The sequence below is a fragment of the Catharus ustulatus genome, chromosome 5 (assembly GCF_009819885.2).
Source record: "Catharus ustulatus isolate bCatUst1 chromosome 5, bCatUst1.pri.v2, whole genome shotgun sequence".
NCBI classification, from domain to species: domain Eukaryota; kingdom Metazoa; phylum Chordata; class Aves; order Passeriformes; family Turdidae; genus Catharus; species Catharus ustulatus.
The window spans coordinates 16,601,145-16,618,238 of record NC_046225.1 but is presented as its reverse complement, the minus strand read 5'-3'; the positions used below and the strand labels follow the sequence as shown (position 1 = coordinate 16,618,238).

Here is a 17,094-nt window from a genome sequence, read left to right as displayed (position 1 = left end):
AAAAACCAACAAACCAGAGTTAATGAGGTGCAGCTGAATAATACCTTCATAAAAGCAGAGAGAGAAACCAGGTAGACGTCATCTGCAAGGTAAATTAAAATTATATATCTCTGAGGATTATCAGTGAAAATTGAGATCTGGAAGGGAATTTGCTTCTGATATTGGAAAGGATAAATACCCACTGTAAATCTTTTTATGTGGGCTTGTAGAGCGGAACAGAGAAATTAAAGATAAATAAGATTAAAGCATATTTTAAAACTACATTAGACATTTTTAAGTTACCCATAGAGTGAAAAAGGACTTTGGAGGAGAAGATTAGTTTAGACCCTCAGCAATACATTCATCTGTGAAATCAACTGGAATAAATCTTTTCTAATCTGAATTGGTCGTCATTCCACTCCCCACCCCCTCACCCTGCGACCCCACCCCCCACAGCAAGAGAAAAAAAGGCAGACACACCCCAAAAAACCCTTAAGAGCATTTCTGCATAGTCTGGCAATCAGGCCAGGTAAATTATATGCCATAACTATATTTAGATAAGAAACCTCTAGAGATAAATTGCAGGATTTTGTTTGGTGTTTTGCTTATTTTTCAAAAGGATACCCTGGGGAAGGCCCCTTTGCTTTAGTCTTCCACAATTCTTCCCATTTTACTCCTCTTGGAAACAGAAGCTAACAAAAATCAAATACTATGCAGTCTGTGTTTGTCTCCTTTGCCAGAACTTGAGGTGCATACAACTACTGTGGCTTCATGCAGGTCTATATTGTTAAAAGTTGACTGGAAATGTTGTTAGGAAGAAAAGTGGAGGAAATGAGGGAAAGAAGTAATACATTCAGATGTATTTGGCTCTCTTCCTGGGAGCCCTTTTAATATAAAGAAACTCAACAAAGTTGTATTTTTAGATCTGGAAAGATGCGTTTTCATATTTCACACACTAAAGGGATTTGCCTTAATATACTCAAATTTCCCCCTCCCTCCTCCTCCCTCAAGTGCTAGAAGAAATGAACTTCAATCCTCAATTTAGCCACTGGATACACATATTCTGTTCTCCCTATTGGCCGGAATAAAACCCAATAAATGTATTTCATTTCTTTTGTGGATTTATAATAGCACCTGGCAAGGATGGCCTTAATCTCCTTAGACTGCTTGCACCAATGAAAGAAACCTTTGCAATACTTCTTGTAAGAGAAATTAAAGGAAAATAGGAATAAAACCTGGAAATAGAAATATTATTTCCATGAAGATCTGTGAGAAAACATATGAAATCCATATCAATGTCTCCAGAGGGTGCTTGGCATAATAGCACAGTTTAAGCAATAGGTTATTAAAGACGGGAAGAAATATATATTTCCCTTAACTGTGACAGAATTGTTCAGAGACAGTGGGGATGTGTGGGGTCATGTTTAGACAGCAGATTGGTGGCAAATGTCTAGAAGAATCATGTCAGAAAGAATTGATAAACATGGCTTGATACAGATGACCTAAAACCAGTGAGGTTCTTCCCACTGGTGCTCCAGAAAAGCGTTTTTAGGAGTCAGGCTGCTATGTTTTGTCAGCATCTTTATCAAGGTAGCACAAAGCTATTTCAGATACTACAAAGATGTCTCACTATTTAAATGTGGAACCATCAGTTGCCAAGGTGGGAGGACTGCAGCCTATTACTTTATCGAAGAATATCCCATATTTTCATTCTTCTTTCTATGCAGTATTGGCTACAATTCCCTTTTTGACTGAGACAATATCACTTATTTACTATGCTAGAAATGGTTTGACAAAGACGAGTTTCTTGAAAAAAGCTAATGAATTCAGACAGCCTCAGGTTACCAGGAGTTTGACCCAAAGTTTGCTGACACTGAAATAAAGTTTCCCTACAATTTAATGACCTTTGATTCAGACTCAGAGGCCAAAGACAGTCAGGCAACAGATTGAAAGATTTTAAGCCCCTTTTAGTTTAGATGAGTAGACTCAAACCAAACCCATACACTTTCTTACTAAAATTTCAGCTTCTATGGGTCAGGATTGGAAGGGAATAAATAGTGCATAGAAGTCACACAAGGAATTAAGTTACCCCCTTATATTAATAATCTTCATAAAATAACTTGCTATGCATCACAGGTTTCCACCTTCAACTTCCATAATAAACCAATTACAGAGGCCCTCAGGAGAACTGACAGGGCTCTATATCAAGAGAAACAGCCTATGTGAGAAACACATAACAGACCTACACTAAGTTCTGTCACTTCTTTAAAGTCTGGGTCTCCACACTGCAAATTTTCTGAGAGTGAAGTGATGGTGGGGAGAGATTTGAATTTTGCCTCTTGTGCTCTACCACAGAAACCTTTTTATATTCTTAAAAAATAAATCCCAGAACAATTTCTCCCAGTTGTACAAGCTTAAAAATATAATAAAAATATCAACAAATGTGCGATCAAGTATCCCCTGATCATCTGAGAAGTACACAGCTTGTCCAGGCTGCAAAACACTCCAACTCTCATACACTGCATCATCTCAGACCTAATGGAGTTGAGCACAGCACTGTGGTGACTTTTTTGATAAAGACAGCTTGTGCAACTCCAAGACACATGGGACCAAAAACCTGTTGTTCATGGAGATTTCCAGAACCAACACATGCTTTAGAGACAGAATGCATCAGTGCATGGAGGCATTTCAATACTTTCAAGCCTGGGATTAGGAAGTGGTGAGCTAGTTCAGGAGGTAATCAGCCAAACACTCAGAAGGTTGCAAGAGAAAAAAATTACTTTTCACACAAAGGCTTATACTGGTATGGCTGGAAAACAGGAAGAAGTGTTCCACTACCTCGAGGAAAGGACAGGGAAAGGACTTGTCTTAAAAGCTTGCTGGAACTTAGAGATGCAGCAGGTAGTGATGGCATTCCTACTATGGAGATTGCCTAGCATGGATCTAACTTTTCCCCACAAGAAAATCCATGCTGCTCCTGCTGACAGCAGACCTTCAAACCAGTATGCATTACAGACACACTGGAAACCACCTAACCGTATTTCAAGACAAACCCATCTCATATTCAAAAATTAACCATGTTGCCATTTATTTCACTGTGCCTTACAAAAATGTTCATTTCCCCTTCTATCAGGCTACTTCAAGTTTTTGAATACCTTTATTTCCCTGTATCTTAGCTTTCCTCTCCTTCATGAACATTATGCACACAGCTATGCAGGTAGGTCAGCCTGCAGGTTTGCAAAGGCCCATAATATCAGTTTATTTTAACTCAAGAGTGCTTTCCAATGGGCTGTCGTGTAGGTGCACTCTCCCCACAAACACACAGTAAAATAAGATTGATAAGGGAAGAAAGACAGTATTTCTGCCTCTGTGGATTAAAAACCAAATATACAAAAAAAAAAAAAAAAAAAGAAAAACAACAATAAAAAAAAATAGCAAACAAAGTTGGGAATTTGCGTGAATACAAAATAGAGGCTTTTTTAACTGCAATGCCCAGGAAATTGTATGCATTGGAAGAAAGGCAATTTGTCAGCAGGAGACAAAGATTCTTTGCTCAGAAATAATCATAATGAATAGTTAGGTCTGCTGTTGGGTTTTTGGTGTGGGGTTTTTTATGTTTGTTTGTTTTGTTTTACTTATTCTTCCCAGCCCATGCACAAAAATAATCTATTTAACAAATAAAACAAAGGAGGCTTGGCTTCAGGAGGGAATTCGCTCATTACTGGCCAAAATGCCAACAGTCAGGCTTAATCCCTTGGGAACGTTTGCCATTTTCCCTGCTGGGCCTTGAGGGACCAAATTCTCTTGGGAGAAAACAAAAACAAAGCAAACATAAAAACCCAGGGCAAAAGCAAAGCAGAGAAGCCGCAAGTCCATTTGTTTAACAAAACAGAGCACTGCTCTCAGTGAGCAAACACTGCTTCTCAACCGATGGAGAAAGCAGCAAGAAAACACAGAGGGAAAGCCTAGGGGCCACATAATGGCCTTGGAGCACTCCAGAAATAATTAAGAACTGTGTTCTTGGGAAAAGTGGTCTCATTAAACTGTTTTCAGATTGCAATTCTGTCCCATCTTCCCCTGTCTCTTTCCCTTCCTACCAGCAATCTTAGAGCAAGGAAAATATCGGTTTGCTTTCTAGTGCTTGCATTCTCTTAAAAATGTCATTATTCAATTATCTGTCTATTCACTGGCCCTAAGGTCCAGCAGAGCAGATATTGTGCACCTTCATTTAATGTTTTTAAATGCACTTCAGTCCACTTGTGATACAATAAAACTTTATTGAATTCTGTTCCCACATCACACTTACTATCCCTCACTTTTATTGATATGTGAGCCCATCTACTCTTCTATCAGCAATAAAAGGAATATTTCTAGCAAGGCTATGACCTTTTCTTCCATCACTACAGCAACTGGGAAATGTGATTTCAGGTTCCATGTTTAAAAAGAAAAAAAGTCCTAAGAAAAGAAAGGATGAAATATGCTCATGTGTTGTTTTTTTTTTTTCCCCTTCCTCTTGTTGGTATTAAAAAAGGAAATTCTCTGTAAGCATCAGAGGTGTGTGGTGCCTCCACATTAGCCCATTTACCCAGAATGGACAGAAGGAACAATTCATCCTTCCCTGGAAGCTGTGAACATTTTTCCCTTGCAAGAAACATCCCCTTGAACAGATCTCCCCAATATGAAAAGCTGATGGAAGACTTGTGGCCTGGCTGTGAGGCAGGTTATCATCACAGCAGGATATGCCATGCCCAAGGCACCCTCCTGCTGCTGCCATCCTTTCCATCAGTGCAGCAATGGGCTTGTCCTCAAGTCACCACCCTTGTGCCACTCTGCCCTATCCCATAGCTTAAATTTTCCAATTCCCTGTTTAAAAACCAGACTGTTTCTGAAAGACAGCAGTGCACAAGTTATTCTGTGACCTCCAAAACCTACAACCTAAGGGTACTGGGAGCTCAGGAAAAACTGAAGGTAAATCTGACTTAGACACCTAAATCCTTTTTGTGGATCTTTGTGCTGGATCCTTGGAGCCTGTAAGATTGTCTCTACAGGGAAATGAACAGAAGAAAGCATTCCAAAATAGCTCTAGTGCTTTCAATTGATACCATTTCCAAAACCCAAATAAAAAATAAATGCAGACAATCCCTAAATTTCAGTTTAAGCCAGTGGGTGATTGCTGCTTGCATGCTGGAATTTCCCCCTCTTCTGATCTGGAGTGCCACCCATGAAGGGTAGTGCCACTGCCATGTCCCACAGACCATACATGCTTGGGAAGGAAAAGGGAGTCTCAACTGGGTTGTTCACTCTGTTCCTCCTTCTCAGAAATACCTGCAGAACTACTAAAACATGGATGGTTTGATCTGTGAAGCGTCATGCACATACAGAGGCAGTATTAGCAAAACCAAAGGGTGTGTTTGGGTTTGTCCTCTTCTTGACAGAAAATCTGTCTGATTACAGTGACCACTAGCTGGGCAGCTCTCCCAACACCACTGCTCTGCAAAACTGGGCTCTCTTGCTGGCCACTGGTCTCATGTACAGCTTTAGATAAATCACTCGTCTGCATTCTGTGCTGGCTCATGAGTAAAATTGGAAGGCCCTTAGCACATTACAAAGGTGAAATAAGAAAAATTACACTCCTAGATGTACTGGCACCATGACAACAGGATTGTACAAGCACCAGAAGATGACAGTGAAGTGTTTCTGCAATGAGAGTGTTGACCTAGCTTTACAAAACCACCTCCACCACTGCTGTTCCCATTATCCATTTAACTCTGCTCTGTAAAGGGAGAAGGGGAGAGGGAAGGAATGTAGTAGGAAACAACAGGGTACTGGATCAAGGGGACCCTCACCATGTCAGGTTTCTCATACTCACACCACAAAACAGCTTAAATGCAGTTTCAGCCACCTCTCCACAACGAAATATGTCCACAGCTCTGGCAATGGCAGACTGCAGGTTTGCAATAGTACATATTCAGTTGAAAACCATGGAAAATCTCTCTTGGTAAGCAATTATTAAAAGCAAATTCAATTTAAGAAAATTGGAATAGTAATTTAAGTATTTCAGAAGAAAAGGGGCAGTACCTAAAGCAAGTGTTAGAGAAATACATGCCACATGCCTTAACAAGATTATTTGGATGATTTTTTCTATTACCAGAAAAATAGGACAACTGATACCACTGAAGCCTGACAAATTAGGTCTGCTATCTTTTTACCTGCTGATATCACCTACTTTTCACTTGCTTTTCATTGTCAGAGAGCAATCTAGAAGCCCAGATGTCCTGGAATGACTGCCTGTTCTAGTAGAAGGCTGCTGCTACCAGATAAAGCAACTACAGGATCAGTAATATGAGGAGAGGACTGGGCTATCTGCATAATCATCTCTCATCTGGTCCACATGTTGAGAGTAACTGTGGCCTCATAAAACTCTCCTTGTCAGGGGTACCTCTGGTGAACACAGAGGAATGTGGTGTGTGAGGTGATGTAAAGGACATTTTACAATATATGAGCTACTTAAGTTGGAGGGCATTTGGATTTCCCTCATCTGTGAGGAAAGGGGGATGCTTTCCTCTAGAAAACCATTTGAGCTAGTGGTGGAAGAGTTAATAAATAAGTAATAAAATCTCAAGAGAAGCAGACTAACAAATGGAGTTTTAAATCTTCCATGTTTTTTCTTTGGGGGAGCATATACACTAGCACTATACTGAGCACAAGTGGCTAAGGTCAGTTCTAACAACATCTGTTAAAGATGACTCCCAAACCCTCTCCTCTTGAGATCCACACTCCCTCCCTTCTGCTGCTCACTCAACACCTGGGTAAACCCACTCACTGTCCATAAAGAATAATTTGAAACTGTGAGGAGTAACCCATCCAACCAGGCAAAGGCAAGCTGGAACTGCACACAAGTACAACTGCCTGCTGAAATATTAATTCCTTTATTATGAAACTGAGGTGTTCCTTTAGGAGATGGCCATATGGCAGACCCCACCACTCACCAAAGGCTGGCTGCACAGGGGCTGAGGCATGTGGGTTCAGTGACAAGAACTGACCTCTGACAATAACAGGGCATAAAAGGAGGAACAGATTTCACCCACCAGGTGTGGCTTTGGTCCAGCCATGTCTTTGCTGACCTACTTGCCCAGAGCTGACACCTTCCTCATCACTTGGATGGCTTTCACTTATGGGATGCTCGTGGGGCCCAGGCAGGGAACACCTACAAAGTTAATCTGACCATTCTGAGGTAACAAATAGAGGCAGTAACAGAGCTAGGCAGAGACTGAGGCAGGAGAAGAATAAAATGGAGCTTTAGGTTTCCCACTCCATGTCAGCACATGAAGGGACACAGTTTGCCTAAACACAACCCATTTCACTGGTGCTACACTGAATAACAACACATGAAGACTTGACCCAAAATTTCCTAGGTAACACACAACAACAGGCTCAGACTGGCTCCTATTTCATCATGTGCTCACCCTTTGTCTTTCCCCCAACTGTATTTGCAGAGGCACTATATTTGATTCATAAAGAAACAGAGGAAACAGCCATCAAAGCTCCTACCTTAATTGCAAAGGCAGCGTGTCAGTTGTCATCCTTCTCCTCCCTACATTCAGATCATTAAAAAATACTCAATCCCTACTGTACATTTGCTACTGAGTAACCTCTCACAAGAGTTATTCTACATCTTGTACACAGGGCCAATTAACACCTCGGGGTGTAATACTGACATATTGCCTTTCTCACAAGGCACCACTATTCCTCTTTGTTTTATGTGCAACAAAGGCTGTGGAGGGGTACCAGGTAATGACTATTGCTTTACCAGCCCAGTCTCTGGAGGGAACAGCATACTCTCATGCTAATCATAAATCACAAGGAAATACAACCTGCTGTGATAAGTTGAAACCAATCTTCCCTAACCCCTTCCATGCACAGTGTTGCTTCTGAAATGAAAAGCCTCATTTAGAGTGGAATAACTCCAAACTATAATTTGGAGTATATTCTGCTTGATAGGGCAGACCCTAAGCCCTGATGTCAATCTTTCCGTGGGTTTAATAGCTCACCCCATAAAAAGTATTCCATTGCTGCATTTAGAAGCTTCACAGTTTTGTTTAGAAAAATCAAATATGGACATGCTGAGACTGCTGCCAGCAGAGTATCCAAGTCTTTCAACAGAGAGGTCCCCCCTTTACTCAGAGAGGTGGTCTTGGAATTTCACAGAAGCCAAACACCACACAGTCTTTCCAGGCTGTGGCAGCAGGCATGTGGCCACCTCCTGCCTGTGAGGGATGGGGACCACCCCAGGGGCTGTAAGCTCTTGCTTCCCCTCTGGACAGGGTGCCTGGCATTGCTCAGCCACGTCTGCTCTCCTGCAGCCCATGCTTGAGGCAACAAAGATGGTCTTAGTCCTCGAGCCAGACTCTGGCTTTCAGCAAACTGATGCCTCCTGCTGCTCTCTCAATACACCACCGTGGGTTAAAGCATACATTCCCATACCTGCTCTATTATTTTGAGAGGTGTGCTATAAGCAGCTTTGGCCTGCTCAAACAGTAAACCTGGAAGTGACACTGTTATTCACCACTTGGCTCTCTACAGCTGCTAATAAAAAGTGCACTTCTCATATTATCATTGCTATTTCCTTTTCCAGGTACGCCCTTTCTGGCAGTAGGGCATACTGTATGTAACAAATCTGGTTTCTACAGAAAGCAAATTGTGAGGTACACAACCTCTTGTAACTCTGCATTTCCCACTTGGCACATATTGCTGAGATCTTAGGTGACTGGCTTTCTACCCTCAACATTTCAGTCTAAATGGCTTGCCTGTAATTTGCCTTCATAACTTTGGAAGCTTATAAATTAGTATTTTTCTACCATCAAACATCAAATTACCCAAAGCAATAGTTTCCTACCTCCTTGGTGATACAATACTGCATTTAAGGCACTTATCAAATGCCACCAGTTACATGGACATAGGTCAGTCAAAGCACACTGCTGCATGATATCAAGCATAAACCTCTAAAGAGAAGCTGTAAGCTAGCAATAGTGCTTCACTCCTCTGGTCTGCCTTCTCTAATGGTGTTTCCCAAGTGTTTTCCAAAAGATGATTTGTCACTGTTATGCTGTACAACATGGGACATTATTAGGATATTTTTAACCTAAGCACAAACCTGACACAGAGAACCATTTTTCATATCTTATCAGCTCAGTCTCATATGATGCACGTGGCCTGCTTTACTTGCCCTTCAGCAACAAGAGACAAGCTCAAGGCTGGCCCAACCTCCACAATAAATCTCTACTGAAAAAAAACAAGTGCAAATATGTCAAGATACATACTGTAAGGGACACACTCGTACTGCACTTCCAGGTACTTGTAGGTCCCAGGGCACGGGTCTGGAAACACATCAGGGCCGGCAACAACCGCACACTGGGTCCGATTACTGCACCTGGAAAGCAACAGAGAAGAGAGTCAGAGAGGCAGGAGGACAGGGCAAGGAGCTGAGTGGTCCTTCCAGTGTAAAAAAGATGCAGCCAGGACTTCAGCATCAGCTGGGGAGTACACAGGCTGATGGCAAACACCAACATCTTCATCAGTTTATTACCAAAAGAGAAGAGGCATGGTGGCACAACCCTTCCCCTCCAGGAGATATTTCTTTAATACCAGCATCCTCACTGAACAACATGCAAAGACTCAACCAACAATGGTGGCAAAAAATAATCATTGCATGTTTTATTATACCAGACATGACAATACGTTTGGCAATGCTTTCATAAAGTGTTCCCACAAAACCAGTTATATAACACTGCTTAAGCCAAAACAAAGACTAGAAACAGCAACACTTGAGTGGGAGAAAAAAATAAAATCACCAAATAAGCTGTCTAAAAACCAAAATTATGCTTTTCATACAAGGCCTGTTAGGAAAACTTCCCAGTCTGATTGTTCACAAGCCAGCACCCTTGCATTAGGCACAAATGGCTAAGTTTTATTCCATCATTCTGCCCAGCATGAGGTACTTTTTCTAAAAAGCTTGTTCTTCATGAAGAAGATATACAGAAGGAATGACCCTGCCTGTTGCAGTGAGCTCTTTTCAGCTTAAGAGCACACACACTGAGGTTGGGTTCTGCAAGATGCTCTTCCTGAGGCATATACAGGTCCATGGGTGCATGTGTAGAAACTTACATCTGCCTCTGATTTCATGGGACAAGCATCTCTAACGTACAATTGGTGATGCAAAAATATTTATCAAACAGTTATTCTATAGAGAAAAATCGTCTGCTTCTGTTTTTTAAAGAAAAAGAGAGAAATATTATTAGTATTTGATTTTTCTGCTTTTACATGCCAGAAAGAGACCTTCTAGGGGCTGGAGAACTGCCTTTATTTTCTTTAGGATTGTGCCTCCTCTGATGTGAAATGGGACCCCTGACTCCTGCTCTTCTGACAGAAGCTGTGACATCCAGCACAGAATTCATTTGGGTCTGCAGTGGAAATGCTTTGTGTTTACCTGAGGCTACAGTTTGTCAGCCTTAATGCAGATTTTATTTGAGCCTATAAATTAAAATTGAGTCATTAGCGACTGCCTTAAGCTGCACAGTTTCTTTAATTTTATGGAAGGAATAATAAGAGCTGATACGCTTGCTCATCAGGCTGTTTTACTGGATACCAGATAATCCAGTGGGCTGGGGCACTCCCATGTTTTCTAGCTGAAAGACAACAGCTATCACAGCAAGTGACTAGTTTTGTTATATAGACAGAAAAATAATTTTCTTAACAAAAAAGATAACTGTCCTCACCCATGCTGGGCTGTGACACGTAGCTTGGTCCATGCAAGTGGGCAGTTTTCCAGGAGAGGCTTTGAACATCATCCAAAATTTCACTTTCAACAAAATTCCTTTACTGGGCTCAATGTGCCTTTCAAAAAGCAATTTCACTGGTCTAATCAATAGTCCTCCTGGCTGAAGGGACAGCACTGGCCACATTACACAGAATAACAGCAATGGATCAAAGGTACCTTTCAAAACCATGAGTAAAGATCCAGAATTATGAGGAATTGGGAGGTGGGGGGAGGAGCAAACACATTTAGTGTTCATCTATGTTGTGGTTTTTTTCTGTTTGCCAGGAAGCATTTGCTTTGAATGGTCAAGCATTTCCTTGTGGCCTTTTTTTTTTTTTTTTTAATGCAAGAACTTGGACACAAAAACAGAAGTGAAAACACACAACTTAGAGACTTGTCTGTAAACACCACAGTTTTAACCTCCTCAAATGCATGCTACCCTGTGCAATATCACTAAAGACACAAAAAGCTTCATGATACAAGGGGTTGAATGGGGAATGCAGGATGCACAGAAATGCAGAAGATTGTCCCTCCCAACTGTAGGACATCCTGAAACTCCCCTCCACATTCCTGGAACGGAGGATGGCAAAGCCTAACAAGCACATGAACTTTCAAAGAAGGTGAGATCAAATTATCAGTGCTACCTTGGGGAGGAAACACAGCCAAATGAAAAACTCTCAAGGTCTCAAATACAACGTGGTGTCAGTAGCTCACAAAATTAACTAAAAAAGGTTTCATATTAAAAAAAAACAACACCCCCCAAAAAAAACCAAACAAAAAACCAAACAACCACCAAACAAATCAACACCATGAAAACCAGAAGAACTCAACCTCCTCTCTTTTTCACACTCCTTTCCTATAGGCAGCAAAACTGCATTTGGCACTCGGCATTTTGAGCTTCCTTTTATCATCCCAGGCTGAAACACACAGGTTTCTCATTCCAGCACACTTAAGGGATGATGGCAATTTACACTAGAAACCATAGGAACAAACCTAATGTCTGTTCAATGAACTATTACTGTCAGACATCAGACTGTGGAAATTTTAAAGGGAGAAAGAGGAAAAAAACACTCATCATTAAGGCTCTGGTTGCTCTGCTTTTGTTCATGCATTTTATCCCTTTTACAACTGCTTCTTGGTCCCTTCAGCTTTGTCATATTTCTCTCTAGACAGATTAAAGGCCCAGGTGACACTAAGTGACATGCAAAAAGTGACACAGGAAAGGAAATGTGTAAAAGATGATGAATCTGTAGCCTTGAAAATGACAGGGAGAAAAATCATAATGTATTCATGCCATACTCCACTTCCAGCACACCAGGCCATGAGCTCTTCCTTGTAGATCACAGGATTTTACATGGAATCTCGGGATTTTCTTGGCACCTGGGTCTTGGCAATATTTGCTCCAAACTCCTGCAAGTTGTGAGGCTCAGCGCTTGGTTACTGACCTTTCCAGTAAATGCAGCAAGGATTTTTTTAAATTATTTTTTTTTTTTATTCTTGTCTTTCTTCTGACATGTCCTGTCTGTCACTGCCCACCTTAGTCCACTCCCCCTCCCTTCTTTCTGCTTTTACTTTTTCTCTCTTTTCTTGAAAGAAGATCTTTGCCAGCTACTGGAGGTAGAGTTTGCAGTGAGAACCAGCTGGTATGAAGTTGGTAAGTATGAATCTGTCTCTTCTGCTGGGCAGTCACAGAAACACCACCTAGCCCTTAGCTATACAGAAGGACCAGCAGCTCTGCATCACCCTGGATTCCTCTCCAATAGTGCAGGAACTGCTTGCATTGCTGGCTTTGGCATAACTGTACCCCAAAACCTAGTCACCTTTTTCACAGCCGTCTATATCTCTTATTGCTGCCTTAACCAAGCACCTCTTATTTCATCAACTCCTTCAAAGAAAACCACTCTTCTTTCCCCATCATTGCCCCCAAGCTACAACTTCTCCAAGCTACCCCTGGCCTCTTGGGTTATCCTCCCATTCTCCATGTGTTCTGAGGCCAAGCAAACAAGAGAACTGTGAGAGGACTCTGGGAATTCAGGGGACCAAATAGACAAATTTATGCTATTATAAAAAAACAACTTCCATTTTATTATTTTGTCCAGCATTTTAAAGGCAAATGGATACACAGGAGAATTGAAGCAGGCCCTCAAGTGGTTTTAGTTCACCCCATTGTTTTTTATTATGAAATCTGACAAGAAATTTATAGCCATCTTTTTGTGTTTGTTGGTTTGTTTTATTTTAAAGCTCTTATTTCTATCTGCCATCATTCCCCTTTCCTTGTTATGCCCTGAGGTGCAAGGTGGGCACATGAGTAAAGACACGGCTTCTCAAAGACCCTCTCCATGTCTTGGGCCACCTCCATAATTGCTGCTGGGATTTGTGGACACTTTCCCTGAACCAACAGTGTCCACACAGCTCAGCAAGGCCAACCAAGAGACCAGAAACCCAAGCAAAACCCAAGATCAGCATTTTCAGCCCACCTTGAGACACCAATTCCTGTCTGTTCCTTTATGTTCGGGAAAAGAGAATACTCCAAACCCTCCTAAAAGTCAGTCCAAGGTACTTGGCAGCCTTTAAGCATCCATCATCTCATAAACATAGGTTCATGTTATTCACATCTATGTTTTGGAGAGGGAAAAAAATCACCCTACTGGGAAAAGTGTAAATTGTTGCAGTTGCAAGATTAAAAAAACCAAAAAAACCAAAAAACAAAACAAACAAACAAACAAACAAAAAAAAAACCAAAAAAAAGAAGAAAGAAAAACGGGGGGGGTTCCCTAAGCATTCCTCACAGCTGCATTTATTCCTACTTGTTAAGACCCCCATTTTGTCTTTCTACCTGGATATGTGGAAAAGTATTTAACTAGAAGCAAAGTGTGAATCCAGTGTAAAAAATACACTGTATCACAAAACATGGATTATTTTTGCAGAACTTCTCCCAGTTCCAGTGGAAAACAACTTTCAGGAGTTTTAATGTAAAACAGGAATAGTATTTCATATGTCATTTGTTTTGCATTTATAGCAGTGGGACTTAAGGAAACGTTTGAGCTCAGGACCAGCTGCAGGGCTCAACTCTGCTTACAACTCTCTGTTCAGACTTTAACTAAAAACAACACCAGCAAACTTCCATTTCTTCTCCCTGGAAATACTTGTATGATTTTTAAGTGACAAGGTCATCTTGTGATATAGCAGAGCAGAAACACTTTAGACATAAACAGCTGCTTATTCCAGCTGTGATATCTTTTTCTTTTTTTTTTTTTTTTTGAATGCTGACATTGTTAATATATTTAGCAAGAGACAAAGAAAGGAAAATAAAATAATAGTTTGGCAGTTTATTTTTGGGCTTTCCAGAAACTTTTAAAGCAGAGAGATGTCAACAACATCAGGCTAGACATGTCTGGGGCAATATGTCTGCCAGAATGAAAATGCAAAGGCAGCATAAAATAAAAGATCAATCCCAAACAAAAGCCTTTCAGCATTAATCATCGCAGGTGCAATACCAGCAAGTCCTCCAACTCCCAATCTAGGAGGGGACCAGACAATAAAAACGGGTGCCTAAGCCATGGAGACAGGCACTTGTCCTGCTAGGGACATCGGGAGAAGAGCAAGCAGAATCCATGCACAACTCCACAACAAGCCTAGAGGTTCAAACACTGATTTCATCCCAACACACACCCTCCTTCTCCTTATCCTCCAGAGACAAGCCCTTCAGGAATGAAGCAACAATTTCTGCAACATCAGAAGCTCCTGTGAACATGGCACAGTGGAAACAGCTGCAAATGGGCAAGCCACCTGCTCTCCTCTGAATCCACAGATTGTAAGAGTCCAAACTAGGGTGTTAAATGCTCTGAAGATCAGAAAACTTCACATCCATGAGCTTAAATCTGTACAGCATGTACTGAGCTGCCATATCCAGCCCATGCTCTGCTAACACACCCTGCTCATACCTGGTGCTACTCTCCACCTACAGCAGCTTCCAACAAGGGATCCTTAATGCCCACGTGTGCCAACCAAACCACCTGCCTGTGCTTCATGAGCACTGGCTGCCAAGAAAACAAGACACTCTTTCTCTCTGCCCTCGGCTGAAACACCTAGTTTGCACGGACTTCATTTTTTTCTGCAAAGACAAGGCAGCCATCCTGTGCCCAGGCACGCTAATATAGCCAAGACATCAATATCCAAACCTCTTTCTCAAGGTCTATTATGCTTTTCTAATGGTTTTACAGTAACAGACAGACTTAATTCATTATCCTTCATGGCAATGCTGCAAGACATCCTTTTCCTTCCCTGGAACACAAAAATCTCCTCTCTGGATGAGTGCTTTAAGAAAGAGGCTGTCACAGCAAATAAGTCAGCTAGGAATGTGTTCTCCCCTGTCAATATATGATATTTCCAAATCAGCCCTTTAGGAAGAGCCAAGAGAAAAAAATAATAATAATAACAATGCCCTGGAGAAAGCAAATAGGAAGCAAAGAGAAATATCACTAAAAAAGTGGAGCTCACATGGAAATAAGGGGGAAAGGAAAAACAAAAAAAGACAAGCAGAGAAGGGAGGCAATGGAGAGTGGAGAACAGAACTGTAAGCCCTGAGACAAGACTTGGGCTCACCACATTTGCTTTCAGTAATGTGCTGCACAAAAGCAAAGCTAAATCCTCCACCTGTTTAGCTCCCAGAAACAAAGAATTCCTCAACAGAATCTTTTTCTGCCTCTGCAAAACCTTAAAAGCAAAGCATCTAATGACAGGGAGATGAAAATCCAGTTTCTCTAGCATTTTTTTCATTATGAATGGGCCTTTTTATTGATCTTTCAGAGCACTGAGAGGCTGGCTTTCCAACCTCTGCTGCGATATAATTATCTGCGGTGTTTAATGCTAGCACAGACGAGTCCCACTACACAGTGCATTTTGTTGTTTTATTGACGGGTTTTAATTATCCAGGTGCTAGAGCTGTCAGATAGGCTGCTTCTTATGTGATCAAACTAATACAAGATGAGGCAGAGCACTCTAATTGCAGCCTCACCGAGTGCCTTTGTGCAGATATGCCAACAAGATACATTTAAACTGCTACGATTATTATAAAATCTTACACAGTCTGATGGGAAAGGAGTCCTCTTTCTATAGCTCCAACCTATTTCATTCCCCTTGTTATTATTTTATATTGAACAAAGGAAAATTGAAGGAAAACAAGCCTCCAAAACCACCCCAAAAGCCCAGCCAGCAAAGCACCAGAAAAATCTTGCAGAGCCAAACCAAATATGAGCTGCAAAGGTCACTAAAGGGACTACCTTTATATATTATGGAGAGTCTGGGAGCAAGAAGGAAAACAGGTACTGGAAATAAATTATATACCAGTTTTACACAGCTAAAAACAAACAAACAAAAAAATAATTGCACTGTTTCGTCTCATTGATAAGGCTCTTAAAATTTAACGAGAGGCATTTAATAGCAAATTCACAAGATTTAAGAGTTTTCAATAAAAATTTGGGGCACCCCTGGACATGGTGTATCTGCTCAGCTGCCAGGGACTCCCCAGGCCAGTAATTTGAGGTCTAGGGCAGGACCTGCCAGAAGGGATGATGTGATTCATCATCAACCGCAAAATGAGAGTTCCCCCAAGTAAAAGTTGTTGTTTTTTTTTTTTTTTTTCCTCTGTGCTTTGTCATGCAAGGTCTCTTACATTTTACAGCTTCCTGGGATGTTTTTTTGCCCATCTCCTCAGCACAGCAAGGAGGTAGAATCCCTAAAGGAAGTGAATGTGGTGAGCCTGCCACGTGCCCTGTGCTGATGTGTCAGGGTGCAGCTCCCCTGCAGCTGCAGGAAACCTGAACGGCAGACTGGTGAAAGACACTCTCATCCTTAAAGCAAGAACAACAAAACAACAATCTGCCCAAGCCATTGGGTGTATTTGGACAAAAAAGTTTGGGTCAGCATGGAAAACAGATGTGCTCTGAGCACATCTCAAGCAGCCACGGTGTTGCTCCAGCTGCAGGAAGATGAGGACACAAGAAGGTCAGGTTAGCAATGCAGGCTGACATTACTGGATGGTCCTCAGGGATAAACACCACACCAGCCAGGCCTTAGGACTGCAAAGCCCATCTTTTAAAAAACTACATCTGCCCTTTTACAGGTACTCTAGTTTTTCCAACTCCATAAACTTCTGTAGCAGCCTAATAAAAAACCACTTTACAAAACACTGTCGGGGTATCTGGAGAGGAGAGCAAATACCTAAAACAAACCAACCAATAAAAGGCTCATCAGTTTAGCCAGACTTAACAGTAGTTAAAATAACTGTGAACAGAAAA

The 17,094-nt window shown here is 41.4% G+C and overlaps 1 protein-coding gene across 19 annotated transcripts in view; it reads right to left on the bottom strand.

Moving 5' to 3' along the window:
• Nucleotides 1-17,094, bottom strand: part of ADGRL3 (adhesion G protein-coupled receptor L3) — a 489,413-nt gene that overhangs the window by 198,988 nt on the left and 273,331 nt on the right. For all 19 annotated transcript variants that reach the window (XM_033059584.1, XM_033059589.1, XM_033059570.1 and 16 more), the window contains one exon: nt 9,300-9,409. In XM_033059584.1, coding sequence (XP_032915475.1) covers nt 9,300-9,409 — 110 coding nt within the window. The remainder of the gene's footprint in view (nt 1-9,299; nt 9,410-17,094) is intronic.